This window comes from Astyanax mexicanus, chromosome 9 (genome assembly GCF_023375975.1).
Source record: "Astyanax mexicanus isolate ESR-SI-001 chromosome 9, AstMex3_surface, whole genome shotgun sequence".
NCBI classification, from domain to species: Eukaryota; Metazoa; Chordata; class Actinopteri; order Characiformes; family Acestrorhamphidae; genus Astyanax; species Astyanax mexicanus.
The window spans coordinates 23,845,038-23,871,769 of NC_064416.1; the positions used below are offsets into that span (position 1 = coordinate 23,845,038).

General features: G+C 37.4%; 1 protein-coding gene and 1 non-coding gene across 2 annotated transcripts; one reads left to right on the forward strand and one right to left on the reverse strand.

Moving 5' to 3' along the window:
• Positions 1-352: 352 nt before the first annotated feature.
• On the reverse strand, positions 353-484 carry LOC125804680 (small Cajal body-specific RNA 14). Its single transcript, XR_007440835.1, has one exon. It is a non-coding gene; the product is annotated as a small Cajal body-specific RNA 14 (non-coding RNA).
• A 1,847-nt stretch (positions 485-2,331) lies between these two features.
• On the forward strand, positions 2,332-26,291 carry map2k1 (mitogen-activated protein kinase kinase 1). The gene is made up of 11 exons (XM_007249157.4): positions 2,332-2,716; positions 17,373-17,583; positions 18,883-19,029; positions 20,677-20,754; positions 20,948-20,999; positions 21,089-21,213; positions 22,598-22,805; positions 23,420-23,484; positions 23,602-23,660; positions 24,511-24,556; positions 24,652-26,291. Exons 1-11 carry the CDS (start codon positions 2,634-2,636, stop codon positions 24,763-24,765), a joined length of 1,188 nt encoding a protein of 395 aa, XP_007249219.1. The 5' UTR covers positions 2,332-2,633; the 3' UTR covers positions 24,766-26,291.
• Positions 26,292-26,732: the final 441 nt, after the last annotated feature.

Consider the following 26,732-nt stretch of genomic DNA (forward strand, 5'->3'; position numbering starts at 1 on the left):
GCATCTCATTTGTATAAGATCAGATGCATCTCAGTGGGATAGTGCTTGTGTCTGTCTATGCAAATCCAGCAATTATCCAACTCTGCTCCCAGTGGCACCATGCGGTGGGGGGTTCTCACAATCTGCTGAGTAAACCTTTCTCCTCTGTAGGACTGTCCAGCAACTTTTAACTGATATATTAAACTTGCACCAGTACTGACACTGCAGTGATATAGTGTTGCTTTATGTGAATCATTTCAGACAGCTAGCATCTCTTTTAGGCCTACCATCATATGTGAACAGAGTTTTTCAGTGATTAATGACTTTGAGCTGGCATTTATAAGAAATGCCGTTCCACATGACACCCGCAGAAGTTGTATGAAACCATCGCACAGGTGATCCAACTACTTAGTGGGTCCCGTCGGTAGGAGTCATGTTTGTGTATGTGACTGCCATAGACATCAGTACATTTAACTCACCACTGATGCCATCACAGGATTGTCACACAAGCAGCTGCCTTTTGCTGCTTTAAGCAGGAATCGAACCCACAACCTACTGGTTCAGAGTCCCCAGCCTTACACACTATGCCACCAGAAACATGTGAGAGAAGCACCAGTAGAACAGCAGGCCATTAAACACCCTATTAACACATACTTAAGTATGTAGAGATGGAATTCTCATTAGCATCAATGAAGAGATATTTATTATACAGTAAATGCCTTCTTTAAAATACTTCTGAAATGATAGATACAAACTCTGTAAGCTGATAGGTGTGACCTGGTATAGATAGTTAAATATAATTATTTGTGTAATTTGTCCCAAACATTAAAGGAATGGTTCACAAAGAAATCTAATTTACATAACTTTCTGTTTATAGTACCAGTCAAAAGTTTAGATACGCCTTCTCTCTCAAAGTTTTGCTTTATTTCTGTTTTTTTTTTGTTGTTTTTGTTTTTTTCTACATTGTAGATTAGAATTAAATGCAGGACAATAATTAAGGGACACAAATAAAGTTACACAGTTAAGAAAAAAGTGTTTGGCCTCCACAATCCTCTGATCTAAACCAACTGAGATGGGAGATTTAGTTGAGCTGGACCACAGTGTGAGACAAAAACAGCAGAATCTAAAGTACAGAACATTCTCTGGTTTGTTTTCCATGTTTTTGTGTTTTAAGTTACTGTATAGCTTTAATTTCTTTAATATGAGATTTAAAATGTAAAAAAAAAAAATAAGAAAACACATTAAATGAGAAGAATTGTGTTTAAATTTTTGACTGAAACTGTACATCATAGTTAATCAGCCATAAGGTGTATGAAGATTGCTTCTTTATACAACATTCTTCTTATTTTTTCATCACTGGAACATCATTTAGGTCTAAAATGATTAAAATGTGCAGGATGTTTTTGGGGAAAATTGCCCAAAATGATTTTTTATTTATACATAAATTATACATGTGATGCAAATCACAATAAAGTCTCCTGTAATTGTATATTTTTTACTGGACTTTACATTACTATTGAAATCCTTTAGAACTACTAAGAATAAGAAATGTCTAAAAACTGTAATATTTTCTGAGGAGCTTTTTAAAGTTTTTTTAGTTCTTTATCTTTAGGATTCTTTCTTTCTTTCTTTTTTCTTTCTTTCTTTCTTTCTTTCTTTTCTCTCTAATGCACATTTTCATGCTGTATTCTATTGTGGTTTCTTTGTATTAACTTGAAACTGTAAAGAATATTAATCCTTTCAGACACTGCATCAATTGCAATGGACATGGTGTGCTTTCTTTTTTCTTGTGTATTCTATTATCCTATTAATCTTCAGGATATACATTTATTAGCCAATCAAACAGCAGACTGCATTGGAATACTAAAATTCTGCCAACTGAAGTAAAGCAGGGTAGCATCCCAGCTAACGTGGCAGAGAAAACACAGTTGCTGCAATTTTTTACAGTTTAGAAATATACACACATCCACAATATCTACACACATTTGAATATATATATATATATATATATATATATATATATATATATATATATATATAAACGATATATATATATATATATATATATATAAACGATATAAAATACAAATATTATGTTTGATACATATTATATATTAGTTTATTATTTAGTGTATTGTTATTTTTAATTGAATCCTGTTTTTGAGTGCATAGCATTCTTTTATTTTTTTATCACTAGGTCTAAAAGGGTTAAAAAAAACCCAAAAGTTAAAAAGGAGATATTTGTGCTAGTTTTTTCTTCCAGCAGGTGGAGACATTGCCCAGCATTAAGCCACGCTCTCCGGAAGACAGATGTAAATATTTTCGTGACGCAACCAGCCCATCTCCACAGTCATATATCCACCCATATCAGTGCGGTATTGGTGTATATTGTGTTTCTGTCTGTACAGGGGGCTGAGCAGTGCTGTGCTAGTCGCCGAGGAGAGCGCGTGCCTGTTTTAATAGTCTACTTTATTTATCTCGTGTTGTCGTGTTTGTGTGCATTTTTCTCAGACAGCCACTGGGTGTGATTAGCTGTATATATACCCTATGCATCAGACCGCTCTCTCTACAGCAGCACGCGGGTATTTCTGCGGATCAGCCTTCTTCCCTTGATTTATTTCTGATTGCTAAACTGCAAGACATCAAGAGTCGTAATGCAGAAACGAAGGAAGCCAGAACCGATCCAGCTCAACCCAATTCCTGATGGGAACGCCGTTAACGGAACCGGTGCCTCGGAGTGAGTATGGTCTGGTCTGGTTCAGAAGCTTAACCCTAACAGGAAAACCAACTAAATGATGCTCCTTCAGTAAGATACATGGTTTAATACTATAATTACTGGGGATGACACTGGCTGATCATCAGGCTGTGTTATACAATACAGTGGTATTCTGTGTAGTGGAAAAGGAACAATACTGTTTCATACTCTTCTGTTTTGATCATAGGCTCATATTGTTTTTCTCTTTTTAAAAAAGTTATAAAAGGTTTTATAATAATGCTTATTTCCTCTGAGAAAGTGTAAATACAGTGTATATTTAAAAGCCTTGCAAGCTAGACAGCTAGGCTTTAAGGACACTAGGACAGTGTTATGAAAACACTTTCATTGTTATATTCTTTTACTAAAAGGCCTGCCAATGCAGTACTGTTTTAGACTGTGTACCTGGCACTTTAAAAATGACAATTTAAAAATGGTGCATCAAACTGCAGTAAACAAACGAGACAACATAAGCAATGGGTATTTTAAAGTGAATTAATGAAAGTTCAGGTTAGCTCAGAGTTAGAGTATCAGAAATGCTTGTTGGCACACAAATAGGAACTATTTCTTTCTTTGTTCATGTGTTTACAATGACAGCCACACATAATTGCATCAGTATTTACAGACACTTTCAAAATACACAGTAGTTATTGTGATACTCATAATTGCAGACAATGACTAAAAATCAGTAATTGCAGAATCTTAAAAAAAACATGATTTTAAATTTTCTCAAATGCGTTTTACAACCACTAAGGATATCCTCAATATACTCTATATTGTGAAAGTACATAATGTATAAGGATAAAAAGAAAGAATACACACAACTTGGTGACTGTCTGGCAAATAAAACTAGGAGTGAATAGGAGAAAGGGATGAGAAACAAACAACAAATAAACAAGTGCTTCCGTTCTGTTGGATATGATATATGGTGAAACCCTAGGAGTGAAATAATAGTAAGACGAAGAATAAAACTGTAAATAAGGTTATATATACAGATAATATATACAGTGTTGAACCAATGCACACAGTGCTCATTCATGTCCAAATAGACTTAAGAGCAAATTGATTGGGAATAAGTTGTTGTTGTTGCATAATTTTACTAAGAATCAGATGACATCCCTAAAAACAGAAGGGGGAGGTTTGCTCTCCACACAGAGAGCCCTTATCACAGTGGGCCAGAGTGGCCAACACACAGTAATGATTCCTCCATCAAATAACCTGTCCAGTCTTTCTCGCCCCCTCACAGCCATAAGTTAGGTAAACAGATTTTGTTTCTAGTTGTTTCCATGTGAGCGTGACTGTGTGTAGTGATAGGAAAGCACGGCTCAATCTATCATTAGGTAATATGAGGGCAGAGGATGTCCAGAACCTTAGGAACCCAAGTCTTAAGAACTCCGGGAACAAATGGAGAGGCTGATCGGTTTTGACAGCATGCTCCACTTCTTGAAGCTTGAGTGCAATCGTCTCATTTCACGTTGTTAAGCAATCACGGTGGATCATTTACAGCAGCAGCAGCTATCACCATTAACAAACAAAGCCCTGCTCCCAGTGCCCGGTGCTGGCCTCTTTGTTTAGAGGCTGTCTGGAGATGCTGAGGGCTGCCGTGTCTGTCTGCAGCTTCATGTGGCAGGCCTGTGGTCCTGTTCCTCTCTCTCTCTCTCTGAGCCAAGAGCCAATCACAGCGCTGGCGGCCTGGACTCAGTGGTCCGTGTCATTGCCTCTTGTTTCACCGGCGCTCCGGGGCCCAGACACTTCTCTTTCACTCTTATGCTTTGGCCTTGAGAGACCATTACTGATTCAGAGGTGCGGGAAGAGGTACAGAGGCGTTCTATTTTACACATGGCACTGCATTGATTCAAGCCTCTTTTCAAAGTGTTGGAAATGATTGTGTAGGAGGACATAATGTTTCAGCTGACTTTATTTTCTCCTACTGCAGTACAGTATGTTCACAGATTGTAGACTAGTGGTTACAGGTTACACAATCAGGTTATGCCAGTTCTTTTGGCAACTCAAAATATATTTAGTGAAAGTTTTGCACAATTCAGTTATAAAGACGTCATCATATGAGCCATTCAGAGAGGTAGATTATATACTTTATCCTTTTCCACACTCTTCTTCAGTGGTCAGGACCCAGTCCCACAGGACCACCACAAAGCAGTGGTCATTTGGGTGGTGGGTCATTCTTAGCACTGTAGTGACACTGACATGGTGCTGGTATGAGTGGATAAGGCACAGTTGTGCTGCTGGGCTGAAAATAGTCAATATTCCACAAATATCCAACCAAGAGTGTCTTGTGGGCCGTTAAGAAGGACTGTTTTTACACAGTGATAAAAACTTCCAGCAGCACTGACGGTGCTGAACTGCTCTTCTACTATAACAACAGACTGCTTGGGTTGCCTACAGAGCTATAAGTCTAATAGTAAAAAAGCTTTATTTATTTATATGATATATCAGGTTCTTAAAGAGCTCTTCCCCTTGTAACTCAGTGGAAGGGGTCCAATTAGAAAAGGGATTGGGCCAAAGGGTTTGCTCTTCTCTGTACCTGAGGAACACTGTCTAAGTTCAAAATCCCCAAAGAGACAACACACTTTCTGCTGGCTTTAAGTGAAGTATTAGCATCTTTATATGAAACAGTAGGGACTCTGAATGGTGTAGGTGACTTAGGGACAATTTATAGTAGCTGTGATCCTCATGCCTTAGTTTGACATACAGCTCCCCAGAAATGAAACTGCGAGTTGCTCGACATGAACAGCAGCAGCTGTGATTGGTCTGCAGAGCTTTGTGTTTCTGCCCACACATTCCCGCCTTCAAGGTTTAAAGTGCAGAGTGGCACAGAGTCATGGACACACAAACGCACAAGTATAAACAAGCCTTAAGGTGCTGCCACTATGATCCGAGGAATCGGCAGTTCGAATCGCGGGTCTTGCTTCTTGCCAGAATCCGAGAGAGCACATCTGAGAGGGTAGATAGCACTCTCTCTCCTCATCATTCCCAAGGTAATGTTGGTGAGCACAGGCATCTGTTAACTGATGTATCAGAGCTGGGTCTATCTGCACTGTTCTTCTAGTGTGGTGGTTAACCAGAGATGCTACATCAGAGGCTAAAAGGGGTGATGATTGGCTTCAAATGTGACATAGGAGACATTTAGTAGACTTTGAGGGCATGGTTGGTGGGCATTACTAGTGCTTGACGGGGGTGGGTTGGGTAATTGCCCTTCCAAACCGAGGAGACAATGGGATAAAATGAGAAATAATTGATTAGCAAGCAGCATCAACACATTTGGGAGCTGATAATGCTGAAGAACAGGGAGTTTTCAGGAGCTTGTTCAAAGTGACAAAAGAGTAATAGAGTACATTCCTTTAGTGAGGCCAGGACAGGTTGTGGCGAGCAGGCTTTGGAATGTGTGTCTGCAGAGCTATGATTCAGGCTTGCGGAAGCTGGTTTTATAGAGGACGGATTTGTGGAATGCCTCTTCCCATGGTGAGTCAGAGAAACTGGAAGTCACAACTGACCAAAATGTGACTGAGAGTGTGTGTATGGATGGGGTTTACAGTAAGTCCACTTTCCGGCTCACTAACGCTGTTATGTGGTGGCAGTCATCTGGACAGAGGAGAGTCATTTATTTTGACAGAGGACCTACTTTTTATTATCAGGTGTAATAGGCAGGATTTCCTTGCATTAAAATACGCTTTATAATTTTCCTCTTTTATTTGATACCCTTCAACGCTTAACAGATGCAGCGGTGTTGGGGAGCCATGAATTATGAGCCCAATTTTTCTACCACTTCTTGGAAACTAAAGCCACACACATTTTAAAACTATGCCAGGATGTAGATTTGTGCATGTGTTATATGCAGTGTATACAGCAACAGTGTTATACACTCATCACCAAAAATAGTTCCAGGAACAATAAATGCAAAAAGATTTAGACTAATATGGCCAGTATTTATTGAACTACAGAAATTAGTTGTAGTGTTGATGTAGTGTAGAAGTGGAGTGTAATGTGAGATCCTGCAAGAATCCATCCCATGCCGCTTCAGTATTTGCACACAGTTCTTGTAGTGGTACACCCACACATTACCTACAGTCTTTGTGCATGTAGTCCTGCAGTCCAAGCAGGGGTGTGCCAGTGGTGCTGCCACTAACACTTTTTGAATGTCCGCAATGTCCGTGATCAGCGAAAAAACCTTCCCGCTGCCCAGAGCCCTACCACACTTCACCTTGCAAAGGATGCTTCCAGCACAACAGCACAAATCAGAATGTAAAGCACATTCAAAATGAAGACTTTATATAGTCAGTCAGGTATCCCTTCAGCACTGAACTGTGGAGTAGTGGAACTGTGTTCTCTGGAATAAAGGGACCAATGAAATACTTTTGGGATGAGTTAGGAAGTTGGGGAGGAAGTGTGCTGCTGATCATCTAACATCTTGATCTCACTAAGGCTTTTATCACTAAGTGCAGTCAGATCCTCACAGCAATGCTCCAAAATCTAGTAGAAAACCTTCCCTGCACGATAGACAGTGTTACTCCAACATGAGCTTAAGAACATAAAAATATTTCTTTAATATGTTTGATTTTTAGAAAAATGTATGAATGAACAGGTGTCCCAGTACGGTTGTCTATTATGCCAGTTTTTGTGAAAAAGTGCTCTGGTGCTCCTGTTTCAGGCTATTTTAGTTTGGTGGAGAAGTGAGTGGAGAACAACGACAGGATTTCACCTCTTACTAATGAATATTCATGACATGTAAACATAATGCCTCTGATTGGCTAACAGCATTGTAATACTCCCATCACGACTCTGCAGTGGGCGAGCAGTGATTTCTAGCGAAATGACATCTTTAGGTGTCACCATAGGTGTCAAATTTAGAACTAACCTTAAAGCTTAAAGTTTTATCATTTCAGTTTTCAAAAGGTTTGTCCAATTTGTTTTCCCTGATATTTTATAAATTAATGCAAAATAACACATGCACACATACATAGCTATATATAGATAGTACATTTCCCCAGTGTGGACTTATGTTTAGGACAGATACACTAGATACACTGTTTTGAGAATATTATAATAATGTAATATACCTTTTTGAAAGGGATTTAATCTAATATATGAATTTATTTTGATTCAAATAAGAACAGATTATTTACTTTTTGTCAAGAAATAATGCTTAAAACAAGCCAAATTGCCAGGCTGCCTTTATAAAATGACATAAAACAAATTTTTGAAAAAAGTTAGAAATTAGTTAATAAATCTTATATTAACACATCAAAATGAAATCTTAAAATTAAAAAAAGGACAAATTTAGGCCGATTTTAAAAGGGTTCATCACTAAATTATCATTCTTTTCAAGGCTTGCAGTTCAGAGCACACATATTGCTCAGTATGTGGCCTGTCTTATGATTTCAGAAGCTCATCCAAACAGAGAACATCACTTCTCCAATAATAATAAACCATAACAGAGAATTCGACTGCCCCACCTGTCCCTGGCGACACTAAAACCTGTGTGTGTGCCGCTGGCTGGACCACACAGATAAGCAGCAACCGGCTGAAAGAGCACGATTAATTATTAACCACTTGCTCTGGTACTGCGCTACCTGTTCAGAGGAATGTGTACCTGTCTGTGGTTTAGCGCTGCCCAGCCTCAGCCCATGTACAGCTCTGACTGTACTTTGCCTTTAAACTCAGGAGGAATGTTTAAACCTCAACACTGCAATATCCTGCCTCCTGCATGACCACACACTTTATTTACCACAAAATTGAGGCCTAATGGATGCTTGTGTCAGTGAATAAGCATGAAAACGGACAAACACAGAAAACAAAAGTCACATGTTATAATGACACTGAATAAGTTCCAATTTCTTATACACAATCGTGTACAATACAATGCTTATGTTAGATTGTAGGTCTTACAGATGGTATTAACCATACCCTCTTCTGCTGCCATTCTCTAGTAACGTGTGTCGCATGTGGTTTTGCATTGTCTTGTAGAAAAATGCTTGGAAGTCCCTGACATCCGTTATTTGCATAACGGGCGTGCCCACCCACCCCTAACTCAGAATCAGAGTGGACCTTTGCCTACCAGGGCTAACTTTGCTTGGGTATGCAGTTTGCAGTTTATATGATATAATGGTTGACTGCCTGAATATAGTGTCGTAGGCCGTAAGTGCAAGTTCCTTCTGCAAAGTGTGATTTCATGCTATTTTAATGTATTTATATAAGCCAAAACCTACTTTTAAAAAGCTTTAATACTCTGTAAATAATACATTTACAGTTTATTAGTAATATGCTGTATTCTTTCTCCAGAGTCAATCACTGTAATTTTACAATATTTTATTGCCACTGTTGTTACCATTAACTCCCTGTAAAATTGACAGGAAACCTTTTACATTGTGATATAAAGAGATCACTATAATGTGAGTCAGAATTTGTTGTTTGTAATGCGTACCATATAATTTAGGAAGATATGGTACAGTCATATGAAAAAGTTTGGGCACCCCTATTGATCTTAATTATTTTTAGTTCTAAATATTTGGGTGTTTGCAACAGCCATTTCAGTTTGATATATCTAATAACTAATGGACACAGTAATATTTCAGGATTGAAATGAGGTTTATTGTACTAACAGAAAATGTGCAATATGCAATAAACCAAAATTTGACCGGTGCAAAAGTATGGGCACCCTTATCATTTTATTGATGTGAATACTCCTAACTACTTTTTACTGACTTACTGAAGCACAAAATTGGTTTGGTACTCTTCAGAGGAGATTCAAATAGGAGAACAACTTGCAATTGGCCACCTTAAATACCTTTTCTCATGATTGGATACACCTGACTATGAAGTTCAAAGCTCAATGAGGTTAACAAACCAATTTTGTGTTTCAGTAAGTCAGTAAAAAATAGTTAGGAGTATTCAAATCAATAAAATGATAAGGGTGCCCATACTTTTGCACCGGTCAAATTTTGGTTTAATGCATATTGCACATTTTCTGTACAATAAACCTCATTTCAATCCTGAAATATTACTGTGTCCATCAGTTATTAGATATATCAAACTGAAATGGCTGTTGCAAACACCCAAATATTTAGAACTAAAAATGATTAAGATTAATAGGGGTGCCCAAACTTTTTCATATGACTGTATCTTGTGGCCACAACTTTTAAAACTACCACCCTTGTCATTTCTTAGAGTTTTTGTGAACTTTACCTTCATGAAGAATTTTCACTGCACTTTAGTATGTCAGTACTTGGACTTGGTTTTTTTACCTGATATATTTTTACTGAACTACTTGTTCTTAAAAGTTATTCGGAGTCATTATTTCACAGCAACACCTTTACATGAAGATTCGTTTTTTTTTAAGATTTATTTTTGGATGAAACTTTGGCGTTGGGGTGTGCAGGCTGGCACGCGTGATGGAGTTGTGCACTCTCCCTTGGGCAGCGCGTGCAGTTTTCTCAGGGCCGCTCATCGCCTCCTCTTCACACACACCACCCACGCCACCCACCCACCCACACTCGCTCGCTCACTCACTCACTTACTCACCCATTCCCTTTCTCACTCCACCGCTTTTCCTCACGCACACGTGCTCACACATCACACTCGTCACCATGGTTATGTGTTGGCAAAAAAAACGAGAGAGCACTTAACCCTCACACTGCTGTGGGTGTCGGTGGTGGAGAAAGAGAGAGGGAGCCGGAGATTTGAGGCCTCTTGAGTGTTGCTCGCTCTCTAGAAGGTGCTTAGCTGTCCGTGTTGTGCTTTTGGTCTAATTAAAGTGAAAAATATCTGCTTTCATATTGGGGTCCACTTCTGAGCCAGATTTTGATGTAAATATATGTGTAAGAGCATCTCATAGGCAACGATGCTGCAGCTGAGATAGGCCCAACTGTGGCAAAACATATTTTACATCTGAATGGCTGAGGTCCTTGAGACTGGGTTTTTCAGAGCTCTTTGCAGCACATGGAACATGAATTCCCTTTTTATAACAATGACATTTATTATTGGTGTTCCGAGGCACTGTGGCACCAAAGCACCATCAGTACAGCCTTCAGGAGCACAGCACTGAGGAGTCTGCAGTCAGACTTATTTCTGCACAAATTTGAATCGGCCTAAGTGCATTTATCAAGAAGGTACTTGAGGAATATACAGTGTGGTTGTGGCAAAAATTGTTTAAACATGATAATCAAAGTTCATCACATACAGTACTGGTGAAAAGTGTCATTATAGATTTATTCTAAGAAAAACATTTTAGATTCTTCAAAGTAGCACCTCTTGCTTAGATGATAGCTTTGCACATCTTGGCTGGATTTTCTAAATCAGCTTTGTGAGGTAGAGTCACCTGAAATGGATTTCAGCTGTGCTAATTAATTTCTTGAGTTTCTTGTCCTCTTAATGTGTTTGAGAGCATCAGTTGTGTTGTGAAGGGGTACAGTTGATATACAGTGAATATTTGAGTTATAATTCATATTATGGCAAAAACTACTAAATAAACTAAATAAATCAACCAAATAAAAAAGTTAACCAGAGTTAACAGCACCCTTGATAAGAGCTACTCTGACATTATATCTAAATAGGGACACCATGATTTAGAAGGGACATTGTAGATAGACATAGAGAGACACTTGTTTGAAATAATCTTTAATAATTTATAAAGTTTTTTTTGTGGCTTTAAATCTTAATCACTAACAGGAGAAGAGTAAAATCTACAAAAAAGAAAACTGCAATTAGAATGTAAGTATAATAAATGATTAAATATTTGGTAGGTTCATTTTATTGGCCAGAAATATGTTCAGAAGTCTAAGAATCTAAGAATAAAGAAAAACATATCAGTACTTATCTGTGGTTGTTTGCTGTGGTGAAGGCCATTCATGTCTCAATTCGGTGAGGTAACTATTATGTTTTTTTGAGGGGACTTTTATAGACAGGTTTACCTCCCAAATAGCAGAAGGTGCCATCACACTTCCTGTTTGGTGCTATTTAAGGCCTGTGGAAGCCATGTGGCTAGGCTTAAGCCTCAATGTTGCTCTATGTATTTAATAAACACCTCCCTCTTGCATCTAACCCTAAGCATTCTCATGTTTCTTTTTTGCTGAAAACTCATCAGCTTTTAACCTTGCCCCCACTAATTCCTCTCAGTTTTTTTATATTACTATTAAATCTAACTGTTTGTTAGAGAGCCAAGGTAGTCCAGCTTGTTTTTGAGCGCACCGATGAAGCGAGGAATTGGTAAAATACTACTGTTAGCTTTACTGTTAGCTTTAGTTTGAGGAAAACACTTAAACACAATCAGCAGAGCTTGGAGCTCTCCAATCAACAATATTTTCTTGAGGTCACTTTTAAATGTTTCTGTTTTTGCCTGTTTTTGCCTTTTTTACTGAAGATTTTGCTAGTGGACTAGGTATATTTAAATTCTGGGGGGTATAAATATAATGAGTCAAGACTGTTATAAAACAGTTTGTTATTTAAGGAGAGTTTGAGGTACACATATATCCATTTCATGTACTGAACTCTCATTCACTTAAAGAAGATACAGTTTTTTTACAGACCTTTTAGGGTTTCATTACAGTAATGGTTCATCACATGAATTTTAACTATTAACATGGGCTTTTTTGACTAGCCAGACCTTTGGATTGGAGCTAAAATGCTAATTTGATTGAAACCTGTTCTATATGAAAAAAGTGGAAGATACAGATACATTTTTGTCTGTTTGAAAGAATAGTACAATGATGATCTTAAGATTCAATAGATCTCTGAAGTTGGTTATCATTCCTAAGTCATTTTCATGTTCTTATTTTGAGCTCTGTGTCTAAGCTGGATTTCACCATGACAAGAATGAATGAGATTGTCGAAAATCACAGCTGTGCCTCACATTCCCTGTGGCAAAGAGAAATGTCCTGTACACGGTACGTTTTGTTCTGGGTAGGTTTTTCTCTGGAAGGTCTCTGCATTTTTTGATTTACAAAGTAATTAAGGAGTAAAAATGTGAATATTGCTTCATGCATTCTTTAAACAGCTAAACCTCCTGTGCATTATAATGACATACACAAAACCACTAAGTTGCAGCACTGTTATATAACAGTATCACAGGCAGCAAAATGTCAGCTTTATTAAGAGCTTCCACTGTAGACCAATAAGTAAAATAATATCTGTTGACTTATTTGTACTTTTATTAAAAAAAAAACACACATCACACCACCACAGAGCAGGTATTAGCTGGGTGGTGGGTTATTCCAGTGCAGTGCACTGACATGTTGCTGGTGTGTTAGTGTGTGTTAGAGGTGGGCGGATCGATCCAAATATCGATAATATCGATACCAACGCTGGTATTGGTATTGAGCAATACTCGTGTAAAAATATCGATATTCAAGCTTTTTTCTCTGCCGCACGCACTGACTGCTTCGCACGAGATTCACCACAGTCTACTCTCTGGTCTCTTGTTGTTGCACATGCGTCACATGGCTCAGCAAAGCCAGCCAAACCGCCACGCAGGTAGGCTCAGCCTGGCCCCGCCCACTCAGCGCTCTCCTCGAGTCGACACGCCTCTACTTCAGGAGATTTGTGTTGAGTGATATTTTTTTACACTCTGTTTATTTAAGAAAAACTTGCATTTGAATTGCACTGAAAGGAAGACAATTCCTTATTTTTTATTGTTTTTCCAAATGACAATTCTATTAAAAAAAAAGAAACAAAGAAACAAAGAACTAGAAAAGATGTCTAGTGAGGGGAGAATTTTTATTTTATTTTTTTTATATTTTTTTATTTTATTTTTAAACTTTGTTTTGTTACTGTTCCATTGTTTCTAAACAAAAAATGTTGATTGTGATACTAAAGTATTTTGTTATCACTTACAATGTTTGGTGAAATTATATCCTAGGTTTTTGGATCATTTGGATCTATAAAGCTTAAATATTAAAAAGTATCGGTATCAGTATCGATATCGGCAATACTGGCCCTGCGTTTACTTGGTATCGGATCGATACCAAAATTCCCGGTATCACCCACCTCTAGTGTGTATTGTGCTGCTATGAGTGGATCAGGCACAGCAGTGCTGCTGGAGTTTTTAAACAACTCCCTGCCACTGCTAGACTAAGTTTAGTCCACCAGTCAGTGGGATGTATGGAAAGTGTCATCTTTGAACCTGTGCAGACCAGCTCAGATATAGGAGGATTATTGCTGTCATCACACTGTTAGAATAACCAGTGCAGTGATTAGGGGATGGGGATGTAGGGATTCCAGCTAAATCTAGTTTAAGGTATTAAGTTCAGTATCTAAATTAATAAGACTGATAAAAGACACAAATAATAAATAAATAAATCCAAAGCATGTCTATGCCTATTGGTCCACAGTCTTTTTGGTCAGCAAAATAGGCCATGTCCACCCCTGGATAATAAAGAAACAGTGTAAGTCTGATTCCTTTAAATCAATATCTCTGAAGGACATTATTTTCTGAGAGGCTGACATGACTTGGATCAATAAAGTTTGATCTTTTATTCAGTTTATCGCTATTCCATATGTCTGGCCTGACTTATATTGATATTAAACTGTTTCAGCCAAAAAGTGATAGTAATTGATGGGGATTAAGAAGAAGAAGAGCCTGTTTATGTTTATGGTATTAGGCTGCTGACATTCACTCATCTCTAGCAGTGTTGGATGTTTTGGGTGAGGAATGTGTTTGAAGGTGCAGGTCTGCAGTAGTGAAGAGAAAGAGATTGCTATGGGAGAAGAAGAAGAAGAAGAAGAGATGGAGAATAGAAGGTCAGGGAGGTTCACTCCGCAAACGGAAAGCTAAGGAAATGCATCACCATGACAACAGAGCCGAAGGAGAGGCACACATGCTCAGAGGAACTGCCAGTTTCCTCAAGCAGTGTTCCTGATGTCTACTGTCTAAACTGTTGTTAGTTACACCCACCCACCCACCCACCCACACACACACACACACACACACACACACAGACACACAGTGACTTTGGTCGTATTGTGTACAGTAGCCCATTCAATAGTGTTGCCTTTGTCCTAGCTGAAGTTTTGCTGAAGTTCCTGGATTCCTGGTTATTGATACTGATTTCCAGTAATTCCTCGTGGGGACGCTCACTCAGGGCAAGCTGCACGACACAGTGGACAATGAGAGGGTGGAATATCTTAGCGAAAATGGCATATAATGAAAACATGGTTGACTGAGAGTTCCAGACATGTTGAACTGTTTGTGTTAAACTTGTTCTGTATCAAAAATGCATTTATATATATATTTTAGATTTTAATTACTGTGATATTTTACCATGGCAGTCTATAGAGCTTAAGATTTACCTCAGTTAAGCATGGAGACAATTTGAGAAACATTAGGTACAGTTAATATTAATAATTACTGAACGTGCAGTAAGGATCTTCAGGTTTCGATTTTACTTATGTTTAGGGCTACGTTCTTAAAGGGATGGTTACCCTACGATGACTGTTTGGACATGCAGGTTTAAATAGTTTGGAATCTTTATACAGATAGACAGTGTTGGGCACGTTACTTTGAAAAAGTAATTAGTTATAGTTACTCGTTACTTCTCCAAAAAAGTAACTGAGTTACTAAGGGAGTTACTCCACTATAAAAGTAATTAGTTACCAGAAAAGTAACTATCGCGTTACTTTTTATTATTCGCCCGTCAAAAAAAGGAAATCAATTATGCATTTACTATTATTATTAGAAAAATAACAAAAAATAACAAACGAAAATAAACCCAAAATGTTGACAAAAATATAATCTAACGAATTTCAAAAAAATAAAACGAAATTCTCCACACAACCAAAGAAAATTACTAAAACTTGTAATACTGAAAAAAGCGGAAAAACGCGTCTGGGGATGAAATTTAACAAACCAAGCCACACTCAAAAGAAATATGTATATATAAAACAAAATAATGGACAAAAACAACAATTTAATGCCCGTTAAAATGGTATTAATATAACAGCTTCACCAAAAGAGAATAGAGCTTAGATCGTGCCCAAAAAATCCGACCCAGCCGGAGCCCGTGCACATTCTGCCCAAGCCCGAACCATAAACTGTCATTATGAGCCTGACCCGATCCGCCCCATAAACTGTCTGTTTTCGGGCTGATTGAATGAGCGAAATATAATCAGAATTATGTTAATTAACACTGTAACATAGAAGCATAGAACTATTATTTAATTTAAATGATTTTTAAGAACAGCTACACACAATGCTGCAAGTCAAACGCGGAGGCGTTCACGTGCGCCCAGAGCTACGTGATTACAGTTTTCATTTTTATTATAGTTTAATTTTATTTTGTTTTTATTTTTTCTGTTCATTTTAGGGTGGGCTTGCTAGCGCGAGCTCTTTACACAAGAACTAACGGACCACGAGTGCCGCGCGCTCGGCACAACAACTCCCGCTGTACAACTCCGCTGTACAACAGCGCTTATAAATAAATTAAACACAAAAATGAGGGTATTCTATCAGTAATTTCAGTTCGTTTTAGTTAGTTTTATAAACACAAAATACAGTTCGAGATAGTTATGTTTTTCCTTTTAATTACCGTTTTTATTAGATTCAGTTAACACAAATGTTTTTCACTTTCAATTTTCGCTATTTCGTTCGCTTTAGTGAACAATAATAATTGGTTACTTAGCAACATTGTGATTATCACACCAGAGCTTTATATAAAATAAAAATAGGAGCCTGATTTCGGGTCGGTCCTCAGGTCAGGTGGGATTCGGGCAGAGAATCTAAGCTCTAAAATAGAAAGCAGCAGCACCACAAAAACCGGAGCCGCTAAAAAGAGCTTAACGTCCTTAATTCGGAACTTGGGCTGTCCACGGCAATCACTGAATTGATTAGAGCACGCAAATCGTCACAATTGTGCCTCACTTCACCACGCCAAACCACAGGCACAGCGGCCAGAAGCTCAGTTCACCGGACAGAGGAGGGGTTAACCAGGGCAAAGCGAAATAAAAAAAAAAGTTCATAGAGCTGCTAAAGTAACGTGCAGTAACGGGGTGTCGGAAATGGTAACGGCGTTATAGTTACAGTCATAGTAATTAGTTAGATTACTCGTTACTGAAAAAAAGTAACGGCGTTAGTAACGCCGTTAGTTTTAACGCCGTTACTCCCAACACTGCAGATAGATCAGTTTAACTAAACTAGGCAGCATTGCAGACATATCAGGAACCTACCCTGCATTTATAAATTATAAAAAAATCAATGTAAAAGAGGTACTTCTAAATTTAAAGTACATGTTAAATTGATATTGACCTTAATCCCACGTGGAGAAATTCTTATTGCATCTACATGCAGACCTATTGAGCACAGGCATAAAAAATGCACCGTTCAGAACAGTGATGTCATGGTCTGCAGATGTACTGTACATCACAATGGCTCAATCCAAATTCCACAGATCTTCCTGTGTTTGTGTTTGTGTGTTTGTGTGTGTGTGTGTGTGTGTGTAATTACAGTACATGAAGTTACAGTGCATAAAGTATTGTTTCTGGTATTGTAGCTTGGAGGCTTTTCATTTTCACTCTTCACTCTTAGTGTTAAAAACATATTAAATACAAGAAAGATGCCAAAGAATGCCGGACCTTTTTCCTTCTGCTTATTGGCAGATACCTATTTCTCATTAAAAAAAAAAATTGTGTATGTGTGTAGAACAAACCTAGAGGCCCTGCAGAAGAAGCTGGAGGAGCTGGAGCTGGACGAGCAGCAGAAGAAGCGTCTAGAGGCCTTCCTCACGCAGAAACAGAAAGTTGGGGAGCTGAAGGACGATGACTTTGAGAAGATTTGTGAGCTGGGTGCCGGAAACGGTGGAGTGGTCTTCAAGGTTTCACATAGACCCTCTGGACTCATCATGGCCAGGAAGGTATATTTCAGCGCAAATTGTATTGTAGTAATAATGTATTTAAATGATATCTGAATGAAACCTTAGATTTAGACCATTTCTGTTGTTGCTTTCATCACATCACAGCTTTACAGAATGAAAAAAGCAGCTGGTCTTCACGAATATATGAATATGCGTACAACGGACAAAATAGAGATACAGAATTTTGTTCAAAAATTTGTTCACCAGAACTAAGCGGTATACTATACTTTTGTTAAAGAGAGCAGTTGAATGTAGATCCTGCATACACAGAATACTGATGGGTTTACTCAGCATTTAGAGAGACCAATTAGGATATAAATCCTGCCCACATGGAACACTAATAGGTTTGCTGAGTATATAGAGAGACCAATCAGGATGTAAACCCCTCCCACAAGGTACACTGATACCACTCAAGGTTTACTGAGCATATGCTATTGGAGCTCATGGATAGACCAATCAGGATGAAATCTTGCACACAGGGAACACTGATAGATCTGAAGAGCATATAAACAGACCAATTACATTTTAAATCCTGCCCACAAAGAACACTGATAGGTCTTTAATTGTCCTTAATTGCTCTATAATGTCTTGATTTCTGTGATATTGTAAATAATGTGCAGACACCAGGGAGCTACAATCAATATGTGTGAAAATCACATAGCTCTCAGGAGAACTATGATTGTCCATGATATTTGACCATAAATGAAAAGTAGAGGTACTGGTTGAGAAACACTTGAATATCTAATATTCATATAGATTTAGTTTCTCCTCAAAATCCTAACACACAGATATTTGCCTCAGTTTTTGGAGTAGCAGGGAGCTAAACAAAGCTGCTCTGTACCCTGTTCTCCAATATCTCTGGAAGGCATTGATTTTTGATTTCATCATGTCTTTTTATAGAACACAAGGCCAGAAGTTAGATTCCACTTTCTGCTCTCTGGATAAGGCTTGTGTAGTAGGAGTGCAGCATGTCAGAGGAGAGATCTGATTGCATCTGTAATTAAATGAACATCACAACAAAGAGCATTTATTAAATTATGGGGTTTGTTTGTAATCTGGGCTGCTGTATCCATGGCCCACAGTGTGCGTTGGAACATGACTGAGTGCACAGCGGTGCAGAGCAGTCCACAGCAGTCCTCAGCGGATCACGCACTGTATTCTTCTGCTTCACTGATCCTGCCTACAGCACTCGGCTTTTGGGGCCTTGCATGCCTGCTGAAGCCTGTGAGCCAGTATTACTCCACATGACTTTGTAGAACTATATTTCCCATCATCCATTTCTCTTCTGTGATCCCTCAGCTGATCCATTTGGAGATCAAGCCTGCCATCAGGAACCAGATCATCCGGGAGCTGCAAGTCCTGCATGAGTGTAATTCCCCTTACATTGTGGGCTTCTATGGGGCGTTCTACAGTGATGGCGAGATCAGCATCTGTATGGAGCACATGGTACAACTTTAGGAACATTTAAACTCTCTTTATTCAACAGCCAATATAAATATTTTTTTTCCATTTTAGGACACCTTTATCACAAAGAGACTAATAGAAACTAAACAAGTTAGATCTTAATTTATGATGTATTGGCATTCCTAAAAGCTAAATCTTAAAGTGTATTTTTACTGTTTTACTGTATTTTATTCCTCCTGATGTTTCAGTTCAACTGTTTAGATGTAATACAAATACATGTGGTGTAACAATTTTTCACAGAAGTGCTGAAAGCTAGGAATGTCTCGATCTGATCCAGTAGATTTAGATTCAAGTCCATTTTTGTTGTAGCAGAGCACCCTCTGGTGTCTTCTATATGCAGTTAAGTAAAGTACATGATTGTCAGCTGCTGATAGACTTCTCAGAAGGTAGCTAGCTAGTTATGTTTAGAGTCTGCAGTGTGGAGAAGTATTTCACAGCAAAGCATGTCTGTGGTTCATAGCATTTCTATAGATATTTATAAGACAGTACTAAAGTAACGTAGCATTTTCTTCTTTGGACGTTGTAAGCCCAGTTTGCTTGTATTTAATAATAAAATGTATTATATTTCAACATACATTTGGGGAGATACTTTCTCACCCTGTCTGTACTTCTGAGGTACGCCTGATTATAACTCTATTTTACCAGCAGGAGAACTGCTCTCCTTTCTTTGTTTATATAAATATAAAATACAATATTAAGATTAGAACAGTCATTTAAGAAGTTGGAACCAAACAAAATACCAAATACATCAGTTTAAAAATTCTCCTATTATAAAAACAGCTTATAGTGATTTTACTAGCGTTTACTTGTATTAATGAACAGAATATTATATTCAAGTTGTGTGACAGTGACAAGGTGAATGTTCACACACTGTGGAGAAAAAAAACTCTTAAAGGTTTTTCATAGAATGTATTTGCTTGAAATGGTTACAAAATTAAATGCATGAACTTGATACCTGATACATTGTTTTACAGTAGCTTACATTTGCAGTTTTTATTAGTTTATGTATTTTTTAGTACAGTTAAATGAATACCCTTTAAAGAGGCTTTGTTATACATGCTGGATGGGAGGCTACATGCCAGGGTTTAAAATAAAATAGCATTATTAACACTGTACTGTAGTTTCTCTGGTTGAATTGATAACGTTTACGTTACATCAGGTGACCCCAGAGTTGTAGGCACCTGTAATGCACCATTTCACAACAAACATTTTTAAATGCCTGTGTGTACGTATTAGGGGTGTTAAGATTCTCTAAATCCTCAATTCAATTTGATTTCCGATTTTAGGGTCACGATTCGTTTCGATTCGATTCTCGATTTTCTTTTTTCTTTTTTTTACAGCAGAGAGGCCTATGCCAGTTTTAGATTAGTCTATGGTCATTGTGCACTATTAAAACAGCAATGTGCAACATAACAAAATAAATAATACAAAATACAGGAACAGTCATGTACAAAATAATAGAGATAAAAGCATTGCTTACAACAACAAAAAAGTGTTCATTTTAATGTTAATCTCTGCACTGCTCAGTTTGCTCATTAAACATTCTGTCTCTATAGCTGCAGTGCTTCTACAGCCTGTAGACTGACATTATTCATTATCCTCTATATTAAACACTGTTTTCCAATACAGGACGGTGGCTCCCTGGACCAGTCTCTGAAGAAAGCAGGCAAGATTCCAGAGCAAATATTGGGCAAAGTTAGCATTGCGGTGTGTACCACTATTACCCCTCTCTTCAGCAAACTTTGGAATTGATTGATTGGAACAGTTCCAGAGAGTTAGAATTCAATAAATGCAGGCATGGTTCTAGCCTAAATTAGACATTATCTTGTATGGTGATCTGTTGTTGTTTCTTTTATTATTCTTTTTCCTAATGTGCTCCATCCTGCTTTCTTGCTTCCAGGTGATAAAAGGGCTCTCCTACCTTAGAGAGAAACATAAGATCATGCACAGAGGTGAGCCAGCTCAGCTACTCTGATTGATCACTTTTTCCATTTATCCTGCTCATTTCTCCATTACATGAGTTCCTGTTCCTGTAATGCAGATGTGAAGCCGTCTAACATCCTGGTGAACTCGCGGGGAGAGATTAAGCTGTGTGACTTCGGCGTGAGTGGACAGCTTATCGACTCCATGGCCAACTCATTTGTGGGCACCAGATCCTACATGTCTGTGAGTCACACTTGTTAATCTAATTCTATAAAGCTGTGAAAAGTACCCCTCACTCTTTCTCCTCACTGTGAGCCTTTACTGCTCATTTTCATAAACCATTTCAAGCCTACTTTCATTTTTGTAATATTTTTCTAAATGGACTTATTTGAATACTGAGTGCATTGCATGAATATAATTCAATTATAAAGGCATTCTGGCGTTATATAATTAATTAAGTATTCATGTACACATCTCTGAGATTGGCGTAAGGTCTTAAAATCAGATTAAGAAATCTGATAGAGGGAGCTGGATTTAAGCTCAGTAATCATAATTCTCAGTTCTTGTATACTTTTAACCAGAATATTCTCCGATTTTGGAGTTAAAATGTATTTAGAACAACACGTGAGATGGCGACAACACACATTTGCAGTGATGCTGAAACTGAAGGATTTAAATAATCTTCATCCTCAAGATACAACATGATGATTACCTCAAGTCTTATTTTGTTAGCAAACTGGCTGGTAGCAATTAAAATATATCTGATTATTGCCTTTCTTATTTAAACACCTGAGTTTTCCTATTATCTTATTATCCAAGTTCATTCAACCACATTAATTTACTTACAAACTTCAATGTGGTGCAGTTATTGGATTATCAAATACATGTAAACATGCTCACTGCTGTCATGCAAAGACCTCATACCTCCAAAGCCTGATAAAAAGTTGCCACTCTGGAGAGTTTTTATTTGATTTTATCAGTGATATAGTTATTTATATAAATTATATAATATACCAAGGGTTCTATGTTTATTACCACCTTTTCCATTACTTCTTCACCTAGGATCCTTAAAATGTAATTTACATTGTTTAGTTAAAATAATTTGTCCTAAAGTGTAGTAAACTCATCTCCCAGAGGTCTTAATATTCCAAAGACAATATTTTATTTTTCAAATTTAAAATAAAAGTTTAATGGCAGACTGATAATTCTTTATTCTCTTAATTCTTAATTCTCTACCAATATAGAATTTTTATTTTCAACCAAATGTTTAGTGTACAAAAAATTCAATTTTTGTTTGTGCAAAGAAGTTAACTTAAGATTAAATATATGTTTATCAGAAAATATAGGAAACACAAGCTCACTGTAAAGAGTGGTATTCATATTTACCTTCACCCCATCTGCAAATATCCTGTAGTTTACTAATTCATTTAGCTTGAAGGGAATAAAGACATTAGTTATAATTATTAGTTATGTAAAGCAATGTACAGTAAGATTAGACTTGTGTGTAAACAGTCGCACATCGATGTTTGAGTTGCAGCATCTAATAAGATTTGTCTTTTGCTTGCCTTTTGTTTGTAGTGATATCTCTTCCAGCTTGATCACTCATTTCACCTCTCTCTCCCTCCAGCCGGAGCGTCTGCAGGGCACTCACTACTCTGTGCAGTCTGATATCTGGAGCATGGGTCTCTCCCTGGTGGAGATGGCGATTGGGCGCTTCCCCATTCCACCGCCTGATGCTAAAGAACTGGAGCAGATCTTTGGCCTCCCCATGGAAGGAGACCCCTCGTCCAGCGAGGCCTCCCCCAAACCCAGGCCCCCTGGCCGGCCCAGCAGCTGTGAGTTCCTCTAAGCCCAGAATGAAGTGTTTAGGATCTAGGAACACTCACATTAGGTCTGGTACACATTGCAGGATTTACAAAATCAGAACTATTACAAGAATCTACGAGCAGTTTGTAAATCCTGTTGGCTACACCTCCACAGTTGAGGCATCTCAGGAAATATCAGGATGTCTTCTGGACAGCACAGTAGGATTCAAACATATTTGTGATAAATGTTGATTATGAAACGTATAGGTCCAGTTTAGAGGACAAACATTCTGTATGTACAGAAAATCTAAATAAACAGTATGGATGAACACACCAGTGTTATGTGAATGCATTTTTAACTAGACTTCAATTGGGTGAATTCAGAGGTTTTGTTGTAGATCATCTTACAGTAGAAACATCACTCAAGGTTTCAGATTTTCCACATGACAGTCACTTGCTTTCATTGGTAAAATTAGGGCTAAAAAAATCTTGTAGTGTGTGCCAAGCTTTACTCAGTAAAGAATATTATCTCTTGTATTGTTCTGCTCCACTGTATTCTACATTCACAATCTCTGGCTTTCTGTTTAGCTGCTAGGCTGTTATAAGTTTAAATAAAATCCCTGCATTGCCTTCTTGTCTCACAGCGTACGGACCAGACAGTAGACCCCCAATGGCCATCTTTGAGCTGCTAGACTACATCGTGAATGAGGTACGTACTCAGCTGTTCTGATGGGCCAGCAGGCCATTGTTTGGTGCTAAGTGAATTAAAGTGTGGATTTGCCAACAGGCTCACTTTGGCTTAACTGAATCATCTTTCTATTTTCAGCCACCGCCCAAGCTACCAGGCATCTTTGGCACCGAATTTCAGGATTTTGTTAACAAATGGTAGGAGACAACTGTGGATTTAGTGCTGTTACGGCCACTGTAAAACATCAGACTGCAACATACAGTATTTCAGACATTTGAATGTTTCATAAACGTTCACCTAAATGCCTACTGCGCCATCTAGTGGATGAAACAGGAACATCAGATCATTATACAAGCTTGCTAACAAAAAGAATGGGCATGAGCTCTTCCAATGAATTACCATATATCAACTTTTTGGGGAAAATTGGTTATTTCTAGGGCTGTTGATCAATTAAAACCCCTCATTTAAACACACAATTTGCTTTGATTATTTGTATTTTTCTCTTTAAGAATAAAACTTTTAATAATATTCAAATGTAAAATGAAAGGATCAGTGTAAGATCCACACAAAGGAATTTTATAATGAATTTTATTTGAATGTGTATTCAAATGTGTTTGTTTCATTTTATATTTTTAACTTTAAACACATATTGTTCTTTGTTTCTACTAGTTTCCAAAAACTTAACATCAATGCAAATATTTAAAAGGTTATGGTTTGAAATGTTGAATCTTATTGTCTCTTTAGTAAAAATCCAGCTTAATGCTCCTATATATTAAGCCAGTTAATAAGACAGATGAAATGAATGCTACCATAGTTCAGCTCTCAGCTCAAACTGTTAAACATCTAATGCTAATCACAGCTTTAACAGAGAATTAAGCAAATAGAAAAAGAAAACATGGCAAACGTATGCCTCACAGAAGCAGCAATGGTATATATTAACATTTACACGCCATTAGCATGTCTTTAATATTGTAAGTTAGTTTATTTTTAGAGAATATCACTTTCTCAGAAGTCTAAATATGTTGTACTGTTTTTTTTTTCTTTTAGCTTAATCAAAAATCCTGCAGAGAGAGCAGATCTGAAGCAACTGATGGTAAGAAAAAGCTATTATACTATGCTAGATACTTTTAATTTCATTGCTATATAACCAACAAAGATTATTACATGCTTTGATAATGTTGTGTTTAGGTACACTCCTTCATAAAGAAGTCAGAGGCTGAAGAAGTGGACTTTGCTGGGTGGTTGTGCACCACCATCGGCTTAAATCAGCCAGGGACACCAACGCACAGTGTGGGGATGTAAGTGAGGGATTCCCCTGATAAAGATAAATATCGTCACTGTCATGCAAAAATCCAAAATGCAATTTTGCAGACAAAGGAAAAAGTCCTACATTTCAATGGAGGTCAATGTAAAAAATATTTTATTTTATTTTGGAACATTTCTATTGGTTCTTTATTGGATTTAGACACAGTGTAAATTTGCCAGATACTAAATCTGTTAAAAAGTACATATATTTTGTGCGGCAGTGACAATACACACACACACACACACACACACACACACACACACACACACACACACACACATATACACACACACCAGTGTTTCTATATGGGCTCAAATTTGAAAATCAGTTTCCCAGTCAGTTCAGTAACCAATCACTGCCTCTTTTAACCCCTTCACACTGATGTCATAAGTATTGTGATGGGGTCATGCTGAGATAAAACAGGCTGCTGTAATAATCAGCCTATAAGGTCTGCATTCAGCAGCAAAGCCTTTTACAGTGTGAAAACACTCCATTTCATTAAAAACATTAATTTGGTCCTGGTGAATGATACACAAACTATGATTGAACTATGAAAATGCGTGACAAATTGGCCCATATGTATATGATAATGTGTTTGCTGCTGGATGTATCAAATGATCTATATTTATATTTCTAAAGGGTAAACAGTAAGTGAATCCCAGCTGAACTGTTTAGTCCCTGAGCCTAAAAAATCCTTGCTGCTCTCCTGGGAACACAAAAGCCATCACCTGCATGCCGGTACTGCAGGAATTCATTGCCAAGTGAGATGTTAAAAGTGAACAAACCAAGGCCATTTTTTTTACACAGGCTAAAATGCTCACATCAGTTTTGCTTTATTTTCCTCTAAGCAGTCAGTGTATTTTGTATTGGAGCAATGGTGTGTTAACTAAGTCAGTATAAAATAGATATAAATGTCATCTAAATTGAGATGGCAAAACTCTTTTATTTGCCGTTGTTAAAAATTTCTGCATCACTGTCTGTTTGAACTTGCTGTTGTGGCTAACTTTGCTGGAAATATGCCTCTTTTGTATCTGTATTCTAAAGTTTGTTTTACTATGCTGAAATGTAATTAGACAGACAGATTTTATAAGTTTTACATCAGTTCAAACCAACCAGCAACTAACCAGTTCCTCCTGTAGCCATGTGCTATTGCAAAGGGTTGGGATCACTTAATAAAATTGTAGACAGGAAAAATGCTCCTCCTTAATAAGCATTACAATAGAAATGATAGGAAGATAACTGTATGGGTGTCATCAAACTGTTACTGTCGGTTACAGCTGCAGTCCACGTTTTCTGCTTGACACATTATTCTTCCATTACAGTGCTTTTAACACCAAAGCTCATTTCCAATGGGAGCCCTCACTGATATACATCGATTTTTAATATGTGTAATATTTTTTCTTTACCTTTCCTTTTACTTTAAGTGTGAAGTCTGTGCAGGCCTTTAATGTTGTCATTTGAGAAAATTACTGCAACTATAAATTGGTATAAATTATAATAAACAGGATTTATTTAACTGAAACTTGTCAAATGAATCATTCTAAAGCATGTAGCAAGAAAAATACTGTACTGTATGAGTTATACATGAGATGTTTGAGAATTATATCACTGTAAAATTGGATTTCTGGGTTACACTTGAAATGTTATTTTATTACTGTAAAATGTAAATTTATATGGAACAAGATTCTATACTTGAGAATTAGATTTAGAAATTTAACTTTGAGCATTCAAACTGGTTCTGTTTAGATAGGTGCAACACAAATACTAGGACTGCTTCTGAGAAAATGGTCAGTAAGCAGCTTTAGAATTGTGCATATTAAGATTTTCAGTTCCATTGACTCCAAGTCTTATGGTGGCACAGAATGACTGTGCAGCATGTAGATTAACCATTAAATTTAAAAGCTCATTAACAAGCAACATTTAATCATACAGGGGTGTTAAATATTTCCAATTCAGAGACAAA

Bases quoted from the DNA above. Each gene is read 5' to 3' on its own strand.
- map2k1 (XM_007249157.4), top strand. From the start codon at position 2,634: ATGCAGAAACGAAGGAAGCCAGAACCGATCCAGCTCAACCCAATTCCT. The intron at 2,717-17,372 runs GTGAGTATGGTC...GTATGTGTGTAG, and splicing joins AACGGAACCGGTGCCTCGGA to AACAAACCTAGAGGCCCTGC. The intron at 20,755-20,947 runs GTGTGTACCACT...TCTTGCTTCCAG, and splicing joins TGGGCAAAGTTAGCATTGCG to GTGATAAAAGGGCTCTCCTA.